General features: G+C 54.1%; 2 protein-coding genes across 3 annotated transcripts; both read left to right on the top strand.

The window, feature by feature from the left end:
• Positions 1 to 3616: 3616 nt before the first annotated feature.
• On the top strand, positions 3617 to 11919 carry CHI3L1 (chitinase 3-like 1 (cartilage glycoprotein-39)). Of its 2 annotated transcripts, XM_011931797.1 has the most exons (10): positions 3617 to 3967; positions 4236 to 4265; positions 5194 to 5395; positions 5947 to 6003; positions 6787 to 6937; positions 7724 to 7845; positions 9289 to 9412; positions 10198 to 10380; positions 10973 to 11089; positions 11265 to 11919. In XM_011931797.1, the coding sequence occupies exons 1-10, from the start codon at positions 3943 to 3945 to the stop codon at positions 11403 to 11405; spliced, it is 1152 nt and encodes a 383-aa protein (XP_011787187.1). In that variant the 5' UTR covers positions 3617 to 3942; the 3' UTR covers positions 11406 to 11919. The 2 variants fall into 2 exon arrangements, with proteins under 2 accessions (XP_011787187.1, XP_011787186.1); XM_011931796.1 differs by having other exon boundaries at positions 10973 to 11919.
• A 3444-nt stretch (positions 11920 to 15363) lies between these two features.
• Positions 15364 to 23365, top strand: MYBPH (myosin binding protein H). The gene is made up of 11 exons (XM_011931795.1): positions 15364 to 15621; positions 15711 to 15845; positions 16571 to 16738; positions 19147 to 19235; positions 19603 to 19798; positions 19981 to 20120; positions 20720 to 20879; positions 21788 to 21924; positions 22085 to 22271; positions 22503 to 22550; positions 23086 to 23365. The coding sequence occupies exons 1-10, from the start codon at positions 15417 to 15419 to the stop codon at positions 22517 to 22519; spliced, it is 1434 nt and encodes a 477-aa protein (XP_011787185.1). The 5' UTR covers positions 15364 to 15416; the 3' UTR covers positions 22520 to 22550; positions 23086 to 23365.
• Positions 23366 to 23498: the final 133 nt, after the last annotated feature.

Below are 23498 nucleotides of genomic sequence, written 5' to 3'. Positions count from 1 at the left end.
ACAAGCAACTGTTTTCTTCTCTTAAGTGTTTCTGCCTCTGAGTCTTCGACAGCTTCTGCTGTGCGTCAGCACCACCACCGAGCTGAGGATTTGGAGATGATTTGAATTCCTGCCTGGCAGAAGTCCACCCTCTGGAGGAAGAGACTACTTGAAAAAGAGAGAATTCTCCTCAAGTATTTGGTGGGGCGTCAACACCACCTCTGTTTGCTCTGACACGCCATGCAAAATGAAGGAATCCTCAAAACCACTGTGCCCAAGGAGCCAGCCCAGGCTCCCAGGAACTTGTTTTCTGAATGGTGGTAATGTCCACCCTCTGGCTCCTGATCCAGCTTCATCTTGTGCCTCTCTTGAGCTCCCTCCCCCTAATTCCATGCCTCAACCACTCTTGAATTCTTCTGGTTCCTGGAACATAACAGCCTCTTCCTGCCCCAGGTTTTTGCACAGTTTTTTTCTGTGGGGGTGCAGTGGGCAGGGGGCAGGCTAACACCCACCTTTCCTTTGTAATACATTACTTGTTTTTCTTTGTTTAATGTCCATCTTCCTGGCCAGACTGTATGCTTCATGAGGGCAGGGACTGCCTCTCTATTCCCATTCACCTTTCTGTCTCTACTGTCTACCTCAGTGCAAGGCAACTAGTCTAGTACACTTGCTTAACAAGCATTGGTTGAACACTGTCAATGTACTGTGGGGCCTAGAAATGTTTGATTAGGGAAATTAAGTCAGGAAGCTTGTTTTGTGGTTTTATGGCACGTCCTGAGTCAGTTCTTCACAGGGTAACAAAAACTATTGAATGAGATGAAATTTTGAGAACATCAGGGTTTAAACTCAAAATATAAGAGTATGAAGTTATGCACCATTTTTAGATCATTTGTTCATTTACTAATTTATTCAATGAGTACTTTACTGAGCATCTACTATGTCTCAAGCACTGGGGATAGATACAAAGGTGGATAAAATGACCCAGCCCTTGCCTTTACTGAGTGTATAGTGTAGTGAGGGAGGCAAACAATAAAACATCCACTCCCACACACAACATATAAAATTATAACTGAGTCACATATTAAGGAGAGAGGTACAAAGTGCTCTGACAGCCCCACAGCAGGTTTTCTGTCACCTGGAAATTGCCTTTTCTGCAGACAAGGTGCCTGCTGAGCTACAATCTGAAGGATGAGGAAGAATAAAGCAGCCAAAGAAGAGCAGTGTTAGGCTGCAATTCTCCATGGGTTGCCTGTATTTCCTGCACAGCTTATGCGCAGAGGCACCAGCTTCTTTGTTCTAGGCAATCTTTTTAGTGATGTTTGCACAGCAAACAGCCTTGGAAGATAGAAAGAGTGTCCCCCTCCAGACCAAAAGGCAGATTTGTTTACCGTCCAGTAATAAAGATAATGTCTCCCTTGTCTTGGGCTGGCCAAGGTGAGGAAGCCTTACTGCTCAACATGAAAGATTTGGGTTCCTTAAACTAGTGATTCCTCTGCTGTGATGTAACTCATTGCATTCACAGCATCTACCCGGGCTCCTCCAACACTGCCCTTGTGGGACAACTTGGGGGCTAAGGGGAACTGACCCAAACATGAAGTTCATGCTGCTTGCTGTGCCATGGATAATAAAGTCCTTTGTCTCTGACCTAGGAGTCTCCTGTCTTCTGCCAACATCCATGAAACTGTAACTATCTCATTAATTTGCAAGCAGCATAAAATCTCAGATCTTTCATAGTTATTTACAGGCAAGTGGATGTCATATATAAAGGCCCTGTGGTGGGAGTCAGTAGAGCAAATATAAGGATTAAAAAAAAGACATATAAGCATGAGTGGAATATAGGGAGTGTGGGGGTCATGGCCTGAGATAAGGCTGGGAGGTGGTGAGCCTATGGGACGCTTGGCAAATCCTGTCGACACAGGCCCAGGGGGTATCTTGGCCATTCGTTGTGACAAAGCTGACTTCAGACAGAACATGTGGAATTAATAAACTAAGCTGGAGGGAGCATAGGACAGCAAGGCTTGGGTCAATATAAGCCTATGAAATAATTTTTAACAGAGGAAGATAGTGAAAATAGGAGGTGTTTTCTTAACATCCTGTGCTCTGTGGTGAAAAATTTTGCATTTGCATGCCCACTTCATAATATCACTATTAGGGCCGGGCGCGGTGGTTCAAGCCTGTAATCCCAGCACTTTGGGAGGCCGAGACAGGCGGATCACGAGGTCAGGAGATCGAGACCATCCTGACTAACACGGTGAAACCCCGTCTCTACTAAAAAATACAAAAAACTAGCCGGGCGAGGTGGCAGGCGCCTATAGTCCCAGCTACTCGGGAGGCTGAGGCAGGAGAATGGCGTGAACCCAAAAGGCGGAGCTTGCAGTGAGCTGAGATCCCGCCACTGCACTCCAGTTTGGGTGACAGAGCGAGACTCCGTCTCAAAGAAAAAAAAAAAAAAATCACTATTAGAAATTAGAAGTCCACCTCTCAGTGCCCCAAGTGAACAAGAAGAAGCTATCATTGACTATCATTGCTGTCAGTCATCTTGGGTACAAAAGGAGGCAATCATCTTAAAAAGGAAAACTGATGCCCCTTTAGTATTCACCAAGCATGATTCTGGACAAGCCACTTTTTGTCCACCCCTCTTAAAATGAAGGGAAGGGACTGGCTGAGTTTTAAAGGAAGACAAAAGGGAAAGAGGGAGAGAAGAGGGAGAGAGGAGAGAGACCTCACCAAGAGAGAGCTGCAAAACCAGCCTGGACAAAATTCGATTATGACCTAACATTAGTGAAAAATAAACGTCCTTTCTTGAGAAGCCCTCAGATCCATTCTGGCTCTTGGAGATCTGAACTTTTCACTCACTGCCTATTAAGCCTGCAAAGAATGGAGTTGTCCTGGATATTTGGCCAAAAAAAAAAAAAGTATCCACAAACAGGGACGTAATCAGGCAGAGAGCCTCGTTAAGAAGTTTTATTCTTGTCCTAGGAGTGATGAGAGATCACCGAAGGATTTAGAGAGGGGCTGTATCATCAGGCTTGGGTTCCAAAGCCTCACTGAGAGAGCCGGGGAGCTGACTGATCTGAGATGCTCCATGCAGCTGCCCTGTAGGGCCTGTATTTCCTCTGTAGTGCCTCACTGCAGCACCGAGCTTGCAAAAGATCCTATCTCACTCATCTTTATGGGAATTTCAAAACGGAAACAAAATAGCACCAGGGCTTAAACCATTCTTGGGAATTTCCCCGTCTTGCCCTCTAAATAATCAGCACATAAACTGCAAAAAAAAAAAAGGAAAAAAAGCAGACATGGGCCCAAAAGGGAGTGCTCAGTTTCAGGCTGTTTGCTTTCCTTCCTCCCAAGGCTCTCTGGCCCTTACCCAGCCCGAAGACACAGAGAAAGTGTGAGGGGGAGGGTAGGAGGGTAGGTCAGGCAGGGCAATGCTGAGCCTGGGAAGAAAACAACAGCCTTGTTTAGGGCACTGTGGCTTATGTAACTCAATTGTGCCCAGTTTCCACCTGGCCAGGGGCCTGGAGTGAATGCTGAAGATGCAAAGGTAGAGGCTGCCAGAAAAGCCAGGAAATTGCTGGCAAGAGCACCAGTGGTGGGGTGCAGGAGTGGGAGGAAGGCTGGGAAATGTGGCTGAGTCACATCTCCGGAAGCCCCCCATCATCACCCTAGTGGCTCCTCTGCTGGCAGGTGCCTCCTGAAGACCTGACCCAAAGTTTTCAAAACTCTGCGGTTTCTCAACCCTCCTCTGGTAATCCATAGTACTCCCCCGCCTCCACTTGCCAGCCTCGTGATTCCTTCATTGACACATAGCTCAGTTCCCATAAAAGGGCTGGTTTGCTGCGTCAGGGAGTGGAGAGGGTGGGACAGGTAGGGCCTGGGGAAGAGGCCCTGTCTAGGTAGCTGGCACCAGGAGCTGTGGGCAAGGGAAGAGGCTACACCCTGACCTGCTCTGCGACAGCCAGAATGTGTGTGAAGGCGGCTCAAACAGGTACCTGGGCTAGTCAAGTTCAATCCATCAGAGTTGTGTTTTCAGGCCCAGACAGCCCGCAGAGCCATCTACCTGCTGGGTAGGGGACTAAGGGAGTGGGGAAAGCAGGAGGGGAAGCAGAGCCAGGGGCCAGAGGAGGGAATGAGGCTGCAACCAGGAGGTGGGGGGGGGACACGGTGTTGGGGGTAGTTCTCAGTTGCTTGGGGGAGGGAGCAGGGCGGAAGGGCAGGATGCACTTGCAGGGGTCTGACCCTGGATTTCTCTTCAGGCTGTGTGGTCCTGGTGCTGCTCCAGTGCTGTGAGTAATCCCTCCACCCCTACTTTAAGTCCAGAGGTGTGGCGAGGGCACAGGGCAGGTGTGGAAAAGGTCTTAGATCCAGGGGAACACTCTGCCAGTTTCTTCTGTGCTTTCAATGGCTTGGAAATACTCACATTTGCTAAACCGGAGTGAGGAGTATATGGATGTTTATTTTACTATACTCTTTGGTTATATGAAAATTCTCAAAATAAGAAATTTTAAAAGGTCCTGGTTCAGTGAAGGCTTTGACTAATAGTCCCTGAGAGCTGCTAGTACAGTTGCCCAGTAGCTGCTTGGATGAGTGACGCCCACATTGTTTGCAGCAGGAGAAACGGAATTAGAGGCGAGGAAGGACTTCCTGGTCCATTGTGATATTGTGCCCCAGCTTGGGGGACATGCTGAGGGAGCACAGGACTGCCATTCTGGGTGGGTTACAAGTTAAAGGCACTCTCACCAGGAGGCAGAGAAAGGTGGGCCAGAGTCCCTCATGGATGAAGGACCTCACTGCAGGTCACTAAAGGTGCCAGCCTGAAAGCCAGGGCCATCTGTGACACAGGCTGTCTTGGGCCTTCCCCTCCCACAAAGCCACTGCTTCCAAGAAGCCTGTTGTGCTGGCACCAGGTCCCATTTCACCCTTATTCACCAGCTCCTACCCTTCCCCCACACAATGCCTGTAGCGTATTCATCCCCTGCATTTGATCTTTTCTAAGTATTTTCAGAACAGGCCTTATTTTCACCAGTCAGGGAACTCCCCAGAGGAAGGGGGACCTGAACCAGCTCCTTTCATTTAAGAATTATGACTTTGCTCACAATCTGCATCCCACTCCTCCTCACCCACCCCCACACCCCATTGGTGCTCAGCTCTGGGCTCAGCCTGAGGTCTCTTGCCGAATCCTGGCCCGGGCCCCACCCCTGACTTCTCCTTCAGGCTCTGCATACAAACTGGTCTGCTACTACACCAGCTGGTCCCAGTACCGGGAAGGCGACGGGAGCTGCTTCCCAGATGCCATTGACCGCTTCCTCTGTACCCACATCATCTACAGCTTTGCCAATATAAGCAACGATCACATCGACACCTGGGAGTGGAATGATGTGACGCTCTATGGCACGCTCAACACACTCAAGAACAGGTCGGGCCAGGACTGGCCAGGAGCGGAGGGACCAGCTGGCCTGGTCCCAGGGCAGGGCAACCCCACCCAGAAGGATGGACAAGGCCCCACCCTACTCATCTATGATTGGAGAATTAGAGGCGCTTGGCTTAAATGGGCGGAGGGGATGACCGTAGGTGCTGGGCAATATTTGGGGTGATGAGAGAGTGTAGATGGAAGCACAGCTGAGCCCCTCTGGGAAGGGGGAACCTCTCCCCACCACCAACGTGCTCTCCAGGGAGCATGGAAAATGTGCATGACTCTACTTTGCCATACTCTGTCTTCTCCACTGGGGAAAACAAAAATGGGCAGCAGACCTCAGAGTAACTCCCATGAAGCCTGTGACCCCTCAGAGATCCACCACTATGAATCTCTATGGGATTCCCAAGAAGTCCTATGGGAGGACATCAGCGACCTAACCCAGCCTCTCACCCAAAGCAGGAAACATACTATGGCCTCTAAGACATGGGGCCACCCAGTGTCATGACAACCACATTCCACCCCTGCCCTCCCCACCTCCCTGTGCCCCACAGGAACCCCAATCTGAAGACGCTCCTGTCTGTCGGAGGATGGAACTTTGGCTCTCAAAGGTAGGAGCCTCTCCCCAGGGGCAGGACGGCAGAGGATGATGGCATAGGAGTGAGGAGCTTGGGTCTCCCCCACCCACGGTATGGATGTTCCAGGGGCTCCAGACTGGTTAGGTACAAGGCCTGCCTGGTTGTCAGGGGCCTGCCTGATGTGTAGCAAAGAAAGCAGAGCCCAGAGAGGGAACGGGACTTGCCAAGAGTCACATAGCAAGTTAACAGTGGATCTCCCAATTCCCTGCTGAGGCTCTATTTACTACCTTACAGGCCCAAAGATATGGGACTTCTGGGGCTACTACCATTAGGGCTGGAAAGAGACGGATGGAAACCAATGGTGAAATTGAGGAGTGGGGAGACCCTGGGTGGAGTCTTCGGATTAGGTGGGGTTGGAGCAGGGCTTGAAATGGGGGTGGGTATGGCCATTGTTGGCACCTATGTGCTGGGTGCTCTCTCTGTGTCCAGCACCCTGTATCCCCATGATCCCGTGTCATCCTCACAACAGCATGGTGAGCTGTTATAATTGTCCCCATTTTACAGATGATGAAACTGAGACTCAGGTTATAACCTTTCACAGTGGCTGGCTAGTAAGTGATAGAGTAGGACTTGGAAACCTGGAATGCCTGGCTCTAAGGCACATGCATGCCTGGAGGTGACCCCTCTCCCAGTCATGCCCTCCCAGAGCTGTGTGGCCTCAGGCTCCCAGCTCTGCAGGTCCTGGAAACCCCACCAAAGGCCCAAGGCACCTAGCATATCAGTGCTGAGCACACCATGGGGCTGATTTGGTCCTAGATTTTCCAAGATGGCCTCCAACACCCAGAGTCGCCAGACTTTCATCAAGTCAGTACCGCCATTTCTGCGCACCCACGGCTTTGATGGGCTGGACCTTGCCTGGCTCTACCCTGGACGGAGAGACAAGCAGCATTTTACCACCCTAATCAAGGTGCTGGTCAGGTCAGGGACAGGGAGGGAGATGGGCAGGTAGGAGGGAATGGGGTGGGCTAGAAGCTGGCTTCAGCTGCTGTCCTCCTGAGGACAGGTAAAGAGGGACTTCAGCCTCGCTGCAGTGTCCTGGGACCCTGTGCCCTGAAGACCTCACACAGCAAGGAAGGCTTCTTGTGACCATGGTGGGAGGTAGGAGTGGGGTTCTAAGAGGTGGAAGGTTGTGACTGAGCGGAGCACCCACTCGTCACTACCCACTTAGTGCAATGCCCATTGTCCACCCTGCGATCCCATCCTGATGCCACCCATACGCAGCATGCACTGCATCCAGCGGCTCTCAGCTCTGTCTGGGGCAGCCCAAGCATCTCCAGTTACCAGGGGCAGAAGGAAGTCTCAACAAATTGTTCACAATACTAATAGAAACCACTTTAACTTTGGGATTTCACGTACCAGCTAGAACAAAGCACAGACCGAAAGGCAAATGTCTCCCAAAGTCATCTGCAGGCCAATAGGGGTCACCCACTGTTCTGATGCTCCCTCCAGGACAGGGAGTAATTGAGTGCTGACAGGTGCGCATGGGTCTGGGGACAAGAGTAGTCAGTTTTTTAGGAAAAGGATGGGTCACCTGAGGATAGGACCACTGATGAGCCGCTTTATCACTTCCACTAGGCCCCAGGCAGATTGGAGATCATAGCAAATGGGATGCACAGAGACCTAGGCCCCCTCTACAAGTCTACCTCTCATGCCCTCTGGGACCCTCTCTCTCACCTGCCTGTCTCCCATCTAGGAAATGAAGGCCGAATTTGCAAAGGAAGCCCAGCCAGGGAAAAAGCAGCTCCTGCTCAGTGCAGCAGTGTCTGCGGGGAAGGTCACCATTGACAGCAGCTATGACATTGCCCAGATATCCGAGTGAGTCTCCTGCCCCAGGCAGCCTCCCCAGAACCTCTGTCAACACTCCTGTTTCCCCGCCACCCCCAGCCCTAGCACTGCATGTAGACTGAGGACACTGGGCTTCCAGTCCCAGTTCTTCCAAAGCCTTGATGTGTGACCTTGAGCAGGTCGCTTACCTGCCCTGTGCCTCAGTTGCCCCATCTGTCAAATGGGGCATAACAATCCTTGCCTTTCCTTTTTCACTTGGGCTGTTGTTGAGCACTTGAGAGAGTTGCTATGAAAGTATTTTGGAAAGGGAAATGGAAAAAGCTATTCAAACCCTCTGGCCATTGCAGAGTATTTTCTCCATGCCAGGATGAGCAGAGTGCTGGGCCCTGGAAAGGCCAACAGCAGCCTCTTTCTAGAGTGCTGGGGAGTCCTCAAGGCTCTCTCACACACACAGGCCTCCCCCTTTCCTGTTGGCCCCACGCCTCATCCTCACCCCGCCCCTCATGCCTGTGAGGAACAAGGAACAGCCAAGCAGCCTCACCTCTCCAGAGAGCAGAGCCATGGGTCTCGGGAAACCCGGGAGTAAGGAACAAAGACTCTTCAAAATGACTTCAGAGCTTCCTTTAGGATCCCAGGGAGGTGTGAACTCAGTGCTTAATTAAATGGATTCTTTAGAGGGTGGGAAACAGGTGGCTCTCAAACATTTGCCCCACATATCCGAAGAAGCTCGTATTCGTGCAATCCACCCCCAGTGGGCTCACCGGGTTTTGCGGGTGTGCAAAACCTCCTTCCACCCAGTGCCTCTTAGGTTCAGGTCATCCTTTGGCCTTGTTCTTTCCCCGCCAGGCTGTCTGTTGATGCTACTTTGAATCTGCTTTCACTGAGATAAGCATGGCAGGAGTGGTGGGGGTAAGGTGGGATAGAGGCCAGCTCCCAAACGTGTGCTGGGCATAACAGAGGACCCATTCTTGACTGAAGTGCCCTTGTGGGACCCTGAGCCCATGCCCTGGAGTGGCACAGGGTGGTGTGCCAGCAATGGGGTTCAGGCTAGCAGCCTGTCCGGCTGCTGTCTGCTTCCCTTGTTCACATCCTGCTGGAGCCTTAAATGGGAGCCCAAAAGCTTTCCTCTTTTTTTGTTTGTTTTTTTGAGATGAAATCTGATGAAATCTCACTGTGTTGCCCAGGCTGGAATGCAGTGGTGCAACCTCTGCAGCCCAGGTTCAAGCAATTCTCCTGCCTCAGCCTCCCGAGTAGCTGGGATTACAGGCACCTGCCACTGCATCTGGCTTATTTAGTAGAGACGGGGCGGGGGGTTTCACCATCTTGGCCAGGCTAATCTTGAACTCCTGGCCTCATGATCCACCCTCTCCGGCCTCCCAAAATGCTGAGATTCCAGGTGTGAGCCACCGCACCTGGCCTAAATCTTTTCGATTAATAATTTCCTGCCTCACCCTCCATCCCCTTCCTCCTCAGACACCTGGATTTCATTAGCATCATGACGTACGATTTTCATGGAGCCTGGCGTGGGACCACAGGCCATCATAGTCCCCTGTTCCGAGGCCAGGAGGATGCGAGTCCTGACAGATTTAGCAACACTGTGAGTTCTCAGAAGGAGGGAGGGCCAGGAAGGGGCCTCAAGACCTGCCATCTGCCAGTGCTCACACACCAACCCCTCTAGTCCTCAGTACAGTCCTGCAAGACAGGGGTTATGGTCATCCATCTCTCCAGCCCGCAGACCCTGGAGAGAGTGAGGCCGCAGGATGGAGCAGGAGCTAAAAGAGATTTGGAGAGTGGCGTCTCCTGGTGACCTGCAAGGTCTCAGAACGACTCCCCACACGACCTTTCCCCTGTTATCTGCTCAGATCTGTGACTTCCTCCACGGAGCCACAGTCCATAGAATCCTCGGCCAGCAGGTCCCCTATGCCACCAAAGGCAACCAGTGGGTAGGATACGACGACCAGGAAAGCGTCAAAAGAGGTTATGATGGCCGATTCCACAGATTAGGAAACTGAGGCCCAAAGTCTGGGCATGCTCCATGGCTTTGGGAAGGTGGTCTGCAGGGTAAATGGAGTGTAGGCAGGGGGCAGAATGGGGAGAAGCTGAGAACTGAGGAGGTGGGAGCCATTGTGCCCCCAGAGCCAATCACCTGATTTCTGCATCTGTCAAATAGTAATAGTCCCTCCCTATGCCTCAAAGGATTTTTTTCAAGAATACAACTGTAAAATTCACTTTAAAGTGACATGATCAGTTCCCGGAGGGACAGGGGAATCCCCAGTGCACCGTATACCTATAATTGCTGTCAAGACAGCAGCAGCATTAATTGCTCAATCTTCCGCACCTGCGCACTAACTGCTCACGTTGTTCCCACCCTACCCCACCCAGGACTATGCTGTGGGGTACATGTTGAGGTTGGGGGCTCCTGCCGGCAAGCTGGTGATGGGCATCCCCACCTTCGGGAAAAGCTTCACCCTGGCCTCTTCTGAGACTGGTGTTGGAGCCCCAATCTCCGGACCAGGAATTCCAGGCCGGTTCACCAAGGAGGCAGGGACCCTTGCCTACTATGAGGTAATGGAGTTAGGGGAGAAGGTAGGATTCCCCCCACACCACCAGCAGCCCTGGGGAAGGTGATTCCCCACCACGTTCTTGCTTTTTCTCCTTTGGGAATAAAGAAAATGTCCGGTTGCCCCAGCATGCCTGAGGAAGTGGAAAGGAAAGGTTAGGACATCTGTTGCTGAAAGTCTCCAGCAGGTACAGGCACATGGGCCTGCACCACTAGGCCCCTGGGATATCCCTCTGGCTATAGGGCTGAAGTCTTCCTTCCAGCCCAGGAAAGAGCAGAGGTCAAGAGGCAGCTTTTTGTTTCATCTAGCCTCCGCTGCTCTGTGTGTCCTTGGGCCTGTCCTCAGTGTCAACCAGCAGGCCTCACATCTCTATTTAAATGGAAGAAGCTAAGCAGGGCCAAGGCAGCCACCATCTCTGGGACATTTGCATCTGTTTTATATAAACTTGTGTGACACATGCAGCCCGCAGACCCTGGAGAGAGTGAGGCCGCAGGATGGAGCAGGAGCTAAAAGAGATTTGGAGAGTGGCGTCTCCTGGTGACCTGCAAGGTCTCAGAACGACTCCCCACACGACCTTTCCCCTGTTATCTGCTCAGATCTGTGACTTCTTCCGCGGAGCCACAGTCCATAGAATCCTCGGCCAGCAGGTCCCCTATGCCACCAAAGGCAACCAGTGGGTAGGATACGACGACCAGGAAAGCGTCAAAAGCAAGGTAGGCTTCCCCAAGGCCACGCCTCAGGACAAAGAGAAAGAAGGAGGCCCTGCTCCCAGCAGCCAGATTCCTGTCCCTTGCACTGAGGGCTGGGCTGGGCTCACAGAGCACATGTGCCCTGTATACACTCTGTGCCAGGGAACCCAGCCCTGCTCCTCTGGGCCTCCCCTGCCAGGTGCAGTACCTGAAGGACAGGCAGCTGGCAGGCGCCATGGTATGGGCCCTGGACCTGGATGACTTCCAGGGCTCCTTCTGCGGCCAGGATCTGCGCTTCCCTCTCACCAATGCCATCAAGGATGCACTCGCCGCAACTTAGCCCTCTGTTCTTCTGCACACAGCACGGGGGCCAAGGATGCCCCATCCCCCTCTGGCTCCAGCTGGCCAGGAGCCTGATCACCTGCCCTGCTGAGTCCCAGGTTGAGCCTCAGTCTCCCTCCCTTGGAGCCTATGCAGAGGGCCACAACACACAGATTTGAGCTCAGCCCTGGTGGGCAGGGAGGTAGGGATAGGGCTGCGGGGATAGTGAGGCATCACAGTGTAAGACTCGGCGTTAGTACACACTTATTGGTTAATGGAAATACTTACAGATCCCCAAGCCTGGCAAGGGAATTTCTTAAACTCCCTGCCCCCCAGTTCTTATCAAAGGACACCATTTTGGCAAGCTCTATCACCAAGTAGCCAAACATCCTACAAGACACAGTGACCATACTAATTATACCCTCTGCAAAGCCCAGTTTGAAACCTTCACTTAGGAACGTAATCGTGCCCCCTATCCTACTTCCCCTTCCTAATTCCACAGCTGCTCAATAAAGTACAAGAGCTTAACAGTGTGTTGGCGCTTTGCTTTGGTCTATCTTTGAGCACCCACTAGACCCATTGGACTCACCCCCCCATCTCTTCTGGATTCCTTCCTCTGAGGCTTGGGACCCCTGAGCTTGCAGAGATGAGGCCACCATGTCCTCTGCCTAGCCACAGAGAGCCCCAGTAGGAGGCCAGCATCCTCAGATTCACCTGCCTTGGACTTAACCCAAGCATGGCTGATGACCTTCCAAATATTAAGAGGTCGAGTCAGGGTGGATCACAAGGTCAGGAGATCAAGACCATCCTGGCTAGCATGGTGAAACCCCGTCTCTACTAAAAATATTAAAAAATTAGCCGGGCGTGGTGGCAGGTGCCTGTAGTCCCAGCTACTTGGGAGGCTGAAGCGGGAGAATGGCGTGAACCAGGGAGGCGGAGCTTGCAGTGAGCTGAGATCCGGCCACTGCACTCCAGCCTGGGCGACAGAGCGAGACTCCGTCTCAAAAAAAAAAAAGTCACTGCCATCCAGATTTCTAAATTAAATTCCCTGTTGAAAGAAACTTTTTCCATTTCCTGAAGGTTAGCAGGCCCTGGGAAAGAAGTCTTTTCATCCCAAGACTCCATCTCTTCCGACCCACGGGAAGGTGGTGGGAGCTCATCACAGGACCAGGTTAGAAAGCCCTGAACTCTAGACCCTCAGGGCCAGCAGGAAATGCAGATGTCATCTCATGCACCCTTCCTGCCTATTGGGACTGGAGTCCTTTCAGAGTGCTTAAGAGATGGCCCTCCAGCCTCCCAGTGAGGGGCAGCTCATTACCTTGGAAGCAACCCATTCCATTGCTGGACTGAAATCTGTCAACAGTCCTAGTGCCAGGCTTAGCCCTTTGTTCTGCTCACCCCTCCCCTAACACTCATCACTCCACCCATCCAGAGATCAAAGTACCTCTGCTAAAGCTGGACTGGGATAGGAGGTCGGGAGGATGTGATGGGGTGGTTCAGAAGAATAGACAGATTTCCAGCCTTTATGAGATGGAGATGCTCTCATCTGGCTTCTGTTGAATTCCCACAGCCCCAGGAATGCCTTTATCCAAAGAGACTCCAGATATACACTCCAAAACTAAAGAGAATTGATTTGTGGATTCTCTGATGTTTGGATTATCTGTGACTTGGGATAATCACAAGTTGGCCTGATGGTTTGTGACTCTGGTTTGAAGTGGAGGGAAGGAGGAAATATCTGAAATCTGAACCAGCTGGAGCTGGGCAGATGCTACTGATCCCAAGGTCATAGCCCTGCTGAAGGCGAAGAAAGCAAGGACTCGGCAAGGCGTGGGGTGGGATGTGGGGAGGGGGTACCTGGCATTTCACCTTTGGCTGGTGGGGCCAAGTATTCCCTAATCCCTGCCACTGCCCACCCCACCGCACAGGGATCTTTGAAACCCCAGAGCTGCAAGCCCTCATGGGCAGCCAACCGCCCTCCCCTGGGGCCACCCTTCCCCCAGCCTGGGACAGTCTCTCCAGGGCTGACTCAGGGTCCTGTGGGGTTAGTCACATTCGCTTATAGCTGCAGAGTCAGAGGCCAAGGATGGAGATCGGACCAGCTGGGCACCAGCACCCTGGCTGTTGAAGGCCAGTCGGGGTGATGGATAAGGGAGTGACTCCTCAAGGGGCCCTTGTGGTTCCAGGACCCGCTCCCTGCCTGGCAAGACATGAAGTCACCTAGCAGAGGGCAAGGGCATCCAGGGAGGGCCAGATCCAGAGGCTCCCAGGTCCTGCACTGCCACTCCCCAGCCGAGACAACAGGGTTGAGAGGCAGCCACACCCTGGTGTCCCCAGTCCCCAGGAAAGGGAAGAGCATGCATGCTGCTGAGGCCCCTGAATAAATCACATTTACTTATTTTTACATTGTGAGCATGCCTTACATGCTAAAGAGTGCATAGATGTGTTTGTTTGATTTGAAGAATAACTACATAGAACCTGTGTAACCACCACCCGGGTCAGGAAAGGAAACCTCATTAGCACCCCTGCAGCCACCATGATCACATACACCCTGTTCCTCCACCTAGAGGCCATCGCCATCCTAACTTTTGTACTGGCCTCATCTTCCTTTCTGGCCTTACCACCTACGGATGCACCTTGAAGAAGAGAGCCCGGTGTTGACTGCATCTGGATTTAATGTAGATGAGAGATGAGATGCACCATTTCTGTGTGCCCTGCTCTTCTGCTCATCACTGGGTCTGTGAGTAGCTGAAGTTGCCCATTTGACCCCATGCTTTGCTTTATATTTGCATAAACACTCCACAGTTTTTTATCCATCACACTGTTGAGGGACAGCTGTTTCCCCCACATTTTACAATTACAAATAGCATTACCATGAACCTTCTTCTTCACGGCTCCTGGGGCAGGTGTGGGTGTTACATGAGTGGCACGGCTGCGTCAAGGAGTAGGCACCTCATCCATTTTACTAGGCACTAGTAAAACTCTCACATTTTCCAGAGTGACTGCTCCAACACCAGCAATAAAAGTTCTTAATGCTCTCCCTCCTTCCTGACACATGGTGTTTTCTGGCTTTCCAGTGATTCCCAGTCTTAACATTTTATTGAATAAATGAATCAACAACTAGAAATCTGGCCATATCTGCCTCCTTTGGCACACTAAGAAAGCCCATGCCCACAGCCTGCTTGGAAGAGTCTAGAAGCTTCAGAGTGCTCTCCTCCACTGGGGCATCTTCAAGATCTGCCTACGACTGCACCCCACCCCGAAGGGCAAGGGGTTCTCTGTAATAGGTGGAAAACTGAGGCCCACGACAGGCATCAGGGGAGACCAGCTCCTTACCACCCGCCCAACAGAGACAGGAGCCAGGGGACTAGTCCCCCTTTCCGGGGTTCCAATGCTAGAGGACCATCCTCCAAGCAGCTCCACCCTCAGCATCTCAATTCCCTCCCTCTCTAGGGCCCTCAGCCTCATACAGCACAAGCAAGAGTCCCTGGGAACTGTGGGAGCCCGGGGAATGTGGGCCCCAGAGGCAAAGCTGGGAGTGCTCACAAGGAAGACTGTTCCAAACTCTCAGGGCCCCAGCACCCAGTCTGAGAAGCTCTGGGCACAAATGGCCCCATAGAGGCCAGACACACAGAGCCTGAGCTGGGCTCATTCTCCAGATAGAAGTTCTTCCTCCCATTGCCCTGACACCTGGCACACGGCCTGCTTGCTGTCCCATCTCACCCATCTGCGCCCTCCCCCAGCTGGGCACCAGCACCCTGGCTGTTGAAGGCCAGTCGGGGTGATGGATGAGGGAGTGACTCCTCAAGGGGCCCTTGTGGTTCCTCCCCCAGAGCTATTCCTGGCCTGGGCGCCTCTCCACCCTCCAGTCCTCCTGCTTGACCTGACCCCACAGCTGGGAATCGTTTGCTGGGGGTGGGGCAGCCCCTGACTATATAAGCCTGGACCTAGGTGTCCCGGGCACCCTAGAGGCCCAGGCCCCCCAACGGCTGACCCCTGCACACTCCAGCCTGGCCCCCCAGCCAGTCCAGCAATGATGGAGAAAACCACTTCCGAGGACCCTGCCTGCAGTACAGAAGAGACCGCAACTGAATCTGCCAAGGTGCCCACCGCAGAGCCTCCCCGAGAAGCGGCAGTATCAGAGTCCACCGGGGAAGAGCAGGTGCCCAAGCCGCAGGCCTCTGCCCCTCAGGCCCCTGCAGCCCCCGCAATCACTAAGCCTGCACCCCCAAGTGAAGGTGACTGAAGGTGGGGCAGGGGAAGGAGGGAGGCAGGCATGTCGGGGGTGGAGGGGAGCTCTTGGCCATGAACCTCTTCATCTCCCCAGATGTCCCCAGTGCCCCACTGCTGCTGACCCTGGAGGATGTGAGCAACAGCTCTGTGACTGTGAGCTGGGAGCCCCCAGAGAGCCTGGGGAGGCTGGGCCTCCAGGGCTATGTGCTGGAGCTCTGCAGAGAGGGAGGTGAGTGCTGGGCTAAGTCTTGCATACACCCAGGGGAGGTTGTCATGGAGGGTTGCAGGGACAAGTGCGCAGGCCCTGTTGTTGGTCAGTCTAGGAGAGACGCAGAAGGGGGTGATGCAAGCAGTGGGCTCCTCAACCCACCTATCCTTTCTTGCTCCACCAGCAGGAGAGCAAGAAAGGGTAGGTAGGTGGGTTGAGGGGCTCCCCTGTCCTCAGTTCCAAGGAGTCTCTGAGTAACAGAAGGGTAAAGGGACTCTGGGTTCTCCTTTGGCAAGAGGGGAAGGAAGTGCTAAGTCTCAGAGGACCCGGAAGTGTAGGAAGTGGAGAGGGAGGAGCAGGAGAGGGGAATGTTAGCATAAGAGACAGTGAGGAGAAAGCAGAAATGGGGTGAGAGTATGGGGGCTACATCCCTGATGCCACTGTCCCCCTCCATGCCACAGGTCCAGCCTGGCCTCTGCCTCTGCCCCTACCTTGCTGTGTGACTTTGCAATTGTGTCCAACCCTCTCTGGGCTTCAACAACCTCATCTCTGGCCATGATTTCAGGGCTCTAACATCAGGTGTCTTTTATGCCATTTGACAAGAAGTCAGGGAAGGCAAAGAAGGGAAAAATGAGGCCCAGAGAGGGAGGCCGATTTCCCCAGATCACCAGCAGGCAAAGAAGCCCCATGGAGAGGGGCGCCTGTGGCCACACTGCTAAGACCTCACACTCTCTCCATCCCCTCAGCCTCAGAGTGGGTGCCTGTGAGTGCCCGGCCCATGATGGTGACCCAGCAGACCGTGCGGAACCTGGCTCTGGGAGACAAGCTCCTCCTGCGGGTGTCTGCAGTGAGTTCTGCAGGAGCTGGCCCGCCGGCCATGCTGGACCAGCCCGTCCATATCCGAGAGAATATCGGTAAAGCCCATCCTGGCCTTCAGCTCCCCAGCCCTTCCCAAACACCTCATCTAATGGAGAAACTGAGGCCAGCAGGTAGAGGGAGCCAGGCAGTCATTTCCCCCGTCCCACACTCACATGCACAAGCCACACACTATCACATCTTGCCTGAAGAAAGTTCTAGGTTCCTCAGCAGCAAGGGGTCTCTGGAGGTCTAAGAAGCCATTTCCCTGAGTGGTCCAGCCCCCATGCCTTGAGGAAGGGGCTTCCTGATGCTCAGAAACAAAAGGTCAAGTTCCCTGGGTCACCTGCTCAATGCTAAGAGTCCATCTGTTCTTTCTCCCATCTAATCTCAATTCTTCCAGTGGCTATAAACACTCATTTTCTGCCCACTTCCTGTGTCCTGGGTTCCAGATTCTCTCAAAGGTCTTGAAACAGAGAGAAGCCCCTACTTGCCCCTCGTTCCACCAGGGCCCTAGTGGAAAGAAAAAGAGGGTCTGAGAAAGGTCCACGAAGACTTCTCCATCGCAGAGGGCGTACCTCACTGGGGCCCCGCAGGCCAGCTGCCATCCCCATTGCTAATATTTCTATTTGCAAGGTGCATTAGCCTCCCCTTGCTCCCCTCCCAGAGCTGATCGGGTTTCAGTCTGTTAATGACAGTGAGTCATTTGGTGTGATCTGAGGTCTCTGGGGACAGCACAGTCCCCCAGGGTGAGGAGAGACACAGGCAGGCAGGTGGCCTGAGGCCTTCTCCACCTTCCTTCTTGTTCCTCCACAAGGGGATGGATGGTTCCTGGGAGAGGCTAAACAGAACTCTGTAGCTCTAGACAAGGCCTCCAGAAGGAGAGGGGATCCACAGGAGGGGTCAAGTCTGGATTCAAAAGGAAATGTTCTGCTCTGAGGCCTGAGAGACATGGGAACCATGGGGTTAGGGAGCTTAGATTCACAGACTATTGAGGCCAAACAGATCCCAAGGAGCCCAGAGCATCCCTTGAGGTCACCCAGCCTTTTATTGGCAGTCCCAGAGTCTGATGCCTACACAGGACCACTCATGCCCCACTGCACTTCAGGGCATCTTCTCTGGTGGCACCCAAAACCCAAGGACATTCCCAGCCTTTGGCTCTGAGTGAGATGTGGCCCCACCTGGCAGCTGCAGTATGGCTGTGTCGACTCTAGTCTTGGAGGTGCCAGGAAGGCCTCTTGGTTGGGAGGGTGCTGGGCCTTCCCCAGGGAACCAGGGAGCTCAGACTCTGAGAGGCCCCTGAGGCCCAGCATTGATGGACCCAGCCAGACTCAGCACCCACTTCTCCATTCAAATTCCTCTGGCAGGAGAGAAGGGGATTTCCTGGAGAGAAGAGGGAGAGGAGGCTGTGAATAAGTGGGGAACAGCCAGGCTTGTCATGGGCAGGGCAGAGTGGGGGCCCTGTCCAGGATCCTTGACTGCTCAGCTGTCCCTCCTCAGCCACCTGGAGCTGCCAAGCATTCTTGACCCCCTGCAGCTGTCCCTAGAGCATTCCATGCCTGAGCTCCCAGAGCCAAGTGCCCACTCAGCTAATCCTCAGAGACACCGTGTTCCTTCTCACTGTCTCATCCTCCTCCACCCTGCATGCCACCAACCAACTGCTGCCACCTGTTTGCTGCAAAGGAGCCTCAGTCATGGGCCCAGCACCCGCCCAGGGGGACAGGGGTGGTGGCCACTGCAGCTTCCTTTAGAATGCCCAGGGGCTTCAGTGGTTGCCCCTGACCAGGTGAGGGTCAGAAGGTCATTCCTTAGCATAACAGGTGGCTGAAATAGGACTTCAGGAAGGACTTCCCAGCTCTGAGACTAACAGATTATGGGAGGGTGACAGATGAAGAAGGGGGGATACCTGCCCTGGCTTCACTTAGGAAGGGAAAGATCCTAATCCTCTCAATAAGGCCTGGATACAGAGGAAGGGACAAACAGGGTTTCATAAGGACTTCTCTGAAAGTCCTGGGCTTGTGGAGGGTTGGGGGTATTAGAGCAGGAAGACGGCAGCGGCCTCCCCTTCTTGTAAGAAGTGCAGCCGGACAGGTGCAGCACCTACTCCCCAGCAGGGGGAGACAGAGAGTCAGCTGGGGCCCATCTGGTGCTTGGGAATGCCTGGGCTGCAAGGCAAATCCCATCCTGGCAGAGTCGAGGCGCCAAGGGAGTGCCCAGGATGCTTACCAGTTCACACCATGGAGGCGCTGACCTCCTGAAACCTCCTGCTCCCTTAAGGGATGTGGGCCCCTAGACCTCAGGAGTGAAAGCTTCACCCTTCCTGCAAGGAGGGACCCCACGGCAGCCAGGCACACGCAGGACCCTCCTCCCAGCCAGCATCCCTCACCAGCTATCCCCTGCCCCACCTCAGAAACCCCAATCAGCCACCCCACTGCACTGCTAAGCCCAGACTCTTGCTTTGATCCAGAGGCCCCCAAGATCCGTGTCCCCCGCCACCTCCGTCAGACCCACATCCGCCAGGTGGGAGAGACGGTCAACCTGCAAATCCCCTTCCAGGTGGGTATTACCCCCACCAAGGGTAAGAGGCTGGGTGGGAACCAGGCCCATTTAAGGGGAGCCTGGGAAGTGGCAGGATCTCCAAGGGTCGGGCTGAGACCCAGCGAGACGGCCTCATCCTCCCACAATCATGCACATGACTCATTGGTGATTCTCAGCCTGGGGATGGGCAGGTGGGCCCCAGAGCGGGCTGGACACCTGGAGGATGTGGCTCAGGGCAGCCCCTGTGGCTCCAGCCTCTGCTGCCCCTCCTGAGAAGGACCAAAGGGACAGGCTTCCCCGAGAACAGCTCGAGACTCCTGGAGTTAAGGGGGTGTGGGGACGCTGGCACCTCCCTACACTCACCCTGGGGGCTCCTCCCTGCTAGGGGAAGCCTAAGCCTCAGGCCACATGGACCCACAACGGCCACGCCCTGGACAGCCAGCGGGTGAGCGTGCGCACTGGGGACCAGGACTCCATCCTCTTCATTCGCTCGGCCCAGCGCTCTGACTCGGGCCGCTACGAGCTCACCGTGCACGTGGAAGGCCTGGAGGCCAAGGCAGCCATTGACATCCTGGTGATTGGTATGGAGTCAGGGGAACAGTGCTGCCTCAAGGGGGACCTGGAGCCCCCGACCGCCTATCCCAGAGCTGACGGCTGATGGGAGCAGGCCAAGGGAGTGTGGCAGGAGCCAAATCTTGGATGTAGGGGCTCTGTGGCCAGCCTGGCCCTCACGCTCACTTCCCCTCGCACTCTGGGCCTACAGAGAAACCTGGACCTCCCAGCAGCATCCGGCTCCTGGACGTCTGGGGCTGCAACGCTGCTCTTCAGTGGACGCCACCCCAGGACACAGGCAACACAGAGCTCCTGGGCTACACGGTGCAGAAGGCAGACAAAAAGACAGGGGTGAGGCAGAGCGGGGTCGGGGTACGAAGTGGTCAAGGTGGTGGAGAAGGCCCATCCCACTGAGTCTAGGGACCGAGTCTAGGGATCCAGTTCCGGTCTGCCCACTGCTAACCTGACTCCCTAGGAGGCCCTTAACAAGACTTTTCCTCTCTGGACCTCAGACGCCTCCTGAAGACTGTGAGGAGGGCTGGCCCGGGCTGTCTGAAGCCTTTCAAGCTCTGGAGCCACACTTCTCAAATCTTAATGTCCACATGAGTCAGCTGGGGAGCTTGCTAAGAGGCAGAGTGTGACTCAGTAGGTCCAGGGTGGGGGCTGAAGGCCTGCATTTCTAAGAAGTTTCCAGATGATGCTGAAGTTGCACATCTGTGGGCCACACTTTGCACACGAAGGCTCTAGGATTCTCTGAGGACCCTTCAGAGGTCACCTGAGTGACCCAGGGAGCCCTTCTTCCAATTCAATGTCCCTGAGGTCCAAAGCTGGATGGTTCAGCATCCCAGGGTTGGTGGCATGGAATGAGTTCTGTGAGGAGAGGGCTCCAGGGTAAGCAGGGAGGGCGAGGACAGGGGTGAGAAATGAGGGTGACGCCCAGGGCCCTGCAGCAATGGTTCACAGTGCTGGAGCGCTACCACCCAACCACCTGCACCATCTCTGACCTCATCATCGGCAACTCGTACTCCTTCCGGGTCTTCTCAGAAAACCTGTGTGGACTCAGCGCCTCAGCCACCATCACCAAGGAGCTCGCCCACATCCAGAAGGCAGGTGGGTTTGGGCCCAGAGCTGGCTGTGCTAATTCTCTCCCTGTCCCTGCCTCTTCCTTGGCATCTCTGCACCCCTCTCTCTGGGCTTCTCCTGGGCGTCTGCCCCTGGAACACGTGCTATCCCCTCACTCCACAGCTATGCCTACACACACACAGAATGGCTGTAAAGTAGTGGATGTGGCTGGTTGATTTTAACAAACACATCAGAGCAAATCCACACAAATGAAAGATGCCCCTTTGGAGGCTGTGTACTTATTCCAGAGATGCGTGTGCATCCGCCAAGTTTCAGGCAGAGAGTGCCCGAAGGGAATCTAAAGGGTGACCTGTGCATGGATGGGTAGTGTGCTAAAAAGGGTGAGTTTGCTAAAAACAAGCCTCCCAACCCTAATACACACCACATAGATGGACAAGAGAGATAGGAGTATTTACTGTCTCCACACAGGCACCTGACCCTCTTGTGTCAAATGTTAAACCCCGGGCCCTTTTCCCTGTCCCTTGTGTGCCCTGAGGCCCTCTCCGACCCGCAGTCTGTGTGGGTTCCAGAAGGCAAACTTTTTTTAACACTAGCCTGAACTGCACAGAATTAGGAAGAAGTTTTTGTTTAGAAAAGGAAAGCCAGTCAAGTCTCCAATGACAAACACAAAGGAAATATGGCATCTCTGAGTTACTAACCTCCACCCTCTGCCAAGATGCTCTCATCTCTGCTTTTTCCACCTTCTCTTCTCTGCTCACCACCCTGACCCACCCAGCTACAGTCTCAGCTTTCTCTGCCTCTTTGAGATTGTCCAGGTTCCCGCAAATAAGCCATGACTTGCTATCCATAGATCATGGATCACAGTCAGTCAGTCCTAACAGGTCTCCTTCACTCCTGTAAGCTCAGATTCACCCGACTTTCTCCCCCAAACCCAGATATTGCTGCCAAACCTAAAGGGTTTATTGAGCGAGACTTCTCAGAAGCCCCCTCATTCACCCAGCCCCTGGCTGACCACACCTCCACCCCTGGCTACAGCACCCAGCTGTTCTGCAGTGTCCGAGCTTCACCCAAGGTGAGGGTCCAGGCCCTGCTGTGCCCTGGGCTAGTGGGGGCAGATGGGGACAGCAGGGCTGAGGAATCCTCCAGGCATCCGCACCTTAGCCTGGGGATAGCCTTTGAGTGCCCCGCTCCAGTCCACACTTCCCCAGCTCTCTTCTGACCATGCCTCCCAGCCCAAGATCATCTGGATGAAAAACAAGATGGAGATCCAGGGCAACCCCAAATACCGCGCCCTCTCTGAGCAAGGCGTCTGCACCCTAGAGATCCGGAAACCCAGCCCCTTTGATTCTGGGGTCTACACCTGCAAGGCCATCAACGTGCTGGGGGAGGCATCTGTGGACTGCCGGCTGGAGGTCAAAGGTGAGAGTTTGAGGATGGGAGAGCAGGAGTAAGCACCTCTCTGGAGCTGAACTAGAGGCAGCAGAGAGCTTAAAATCAAGGCACAAGAGAAGGGGTAGTAAGATTGGGGTCAGGCTGTGCCAATTACTTTCCAAACGGGAGGGCGGACAGGTGTAGAAGAGGGTGTATAACCGTGAACCTTGTCAGTTCCCCGCCACTTCCCCCAAACTCTAACTGCAGCCTCTCTTCCAGCCTCAGCCACGCACTGAAGAGCCACAGGAGGAGGCTGTGATGAGCCAGGTAAATGGCCTGACCCACCCTCTCTGTTACCTCTGCAGGTGGCACAGAAGCGGAGAGGAGGCCAGGAGCAGGGGGTGGGAGTGAGAAAGAAAGGTGGTGGTCAGCTCTGGGTACAAACTTGAGGACACAGGCAACTAGCACGCATGTCCAGAGACTCGCAGTGATGTTGCAGGGCCAGGCGATGCCAGTGTGGTCCGGAAGGGGGTTGATTCCGTGGGCCGCCACATGACCAGAGTCTACTCCCAGCTCTGAGTGACCTTCAGCAAAGGTGTTCTGTTTGGACACATTTCCTCAACCGAAAACTGGGGATAACAACCTTTCCCTGCCTTCCCTCCCCTGGTGGTGGTTCTGAGGCTCTGCATAAGTACAGAAGTATCTAGAACTGCAGTGGGCAGAGTTCAGACCTGGGCTTGGTCCTGAGGGAGGGAGGCCTGGTGAGAAAGAGGGTGCTGCTCCCCCTCCCCTCTCTGCACCTCTTTGGCCTGCAGCTGAGGTCTGTTCACACCAGGGGCTCAGGAAGCATGCCCTCCTCCAGGTGCTGCAGGCCTGAAGGGTCAGGTCCGCCAGGCCCACAGTCAAACTCCAGAGATGTCCAAGACCCCCACTTCCATAGTGACGGCTGATGGAACCGCCCCTGGTACCTGCTGGCCTCCCTCCCACAGAGGCTGTTATCCAGAACTCAGGACTGGGCCTGGTAGGCCCCGGGCCAGACTATCTGGGCTCAAGGGGTGCTGGAAGGCACAGAGATTGGAGTGCCCTGCGGAGTGGCACACTGGGTGGGAAGCACTCTAATAAAGATGCGTGGTGTTACAGTGCGGGGCCTCTGTGCCACTGAGCGACATCATCTAGGGGGAGGTGCTGTGTCACCAGGAGGCGGGGGTGTCTGAATATTTCACCATGAGGGGTTCTCCAGATATGTCACCATGAGGAAGATGCCAGTGGGAGAGG

This window comes from Colobus angolensis, unplaced genomic scaffold (genome assembly GCF_000951035.1).
Source record: "Colobus angolensis palliatus isolate OR3802 unplaced genomic scaffold, Cang.pa_1.0 Scaffold91, whole genome shotgun sequence".
Classification (NCBI taxonomy): Eukaryota; Metazoa; Chordata; class Mammalia; order Primates; family Cercopithecidae; genus Colobus; species Colobus angolensis.
This window is presented reverse-complemented; position numbering and strand designations above follow the sequence as displayed.

Excerpts from the sequence above, each read along its gene's own strand:
- CHI3L1 (XM_011931796.1), top strand. The coding sequence starts at position 3,943 with ATGTGTGTGAAGGCGGCTCAAACAG. Across the intron at positions 6,004-6,786 it reads TGGAACTTTGGCTCTCAAAG|ATTTTCCAAGATGGCCTCCA; the intron begins GTAGGAGCCTCT and ends ATTTGGTCCTAG. Across the intron at positions 9,413-10,197 it reads CTGACAGATTTAGCAACACT|GACTATGCTGTGGGGTACAT; the intron begins GTGAGTTCTCAG and ends TACCCCACCCAG.
- MYBPH (XM_011931795.1), top strand. The coding sequence starts at position 15,417 with ATGATGGAGAAAACCACTTCCGAGGACCCTGCCTGCAGTACAGAAGAG. Across the intron at positions 20,121-20,719 it reads AGGCAGACAAAAAGACAGGG|CAATGGTTCACAGTGCTGGA; the intron begins GTGAGGCAGAGC and ends AGGGCCCTGCAG. Across the intron at positions 21,925-22,084 it reads GTGTCCGAGCTTCACCCAAG|CCCAAGATCATCTGGATGAA; the intron begins GTGAGGGTCCAG and ends CATGCCTCCCAG.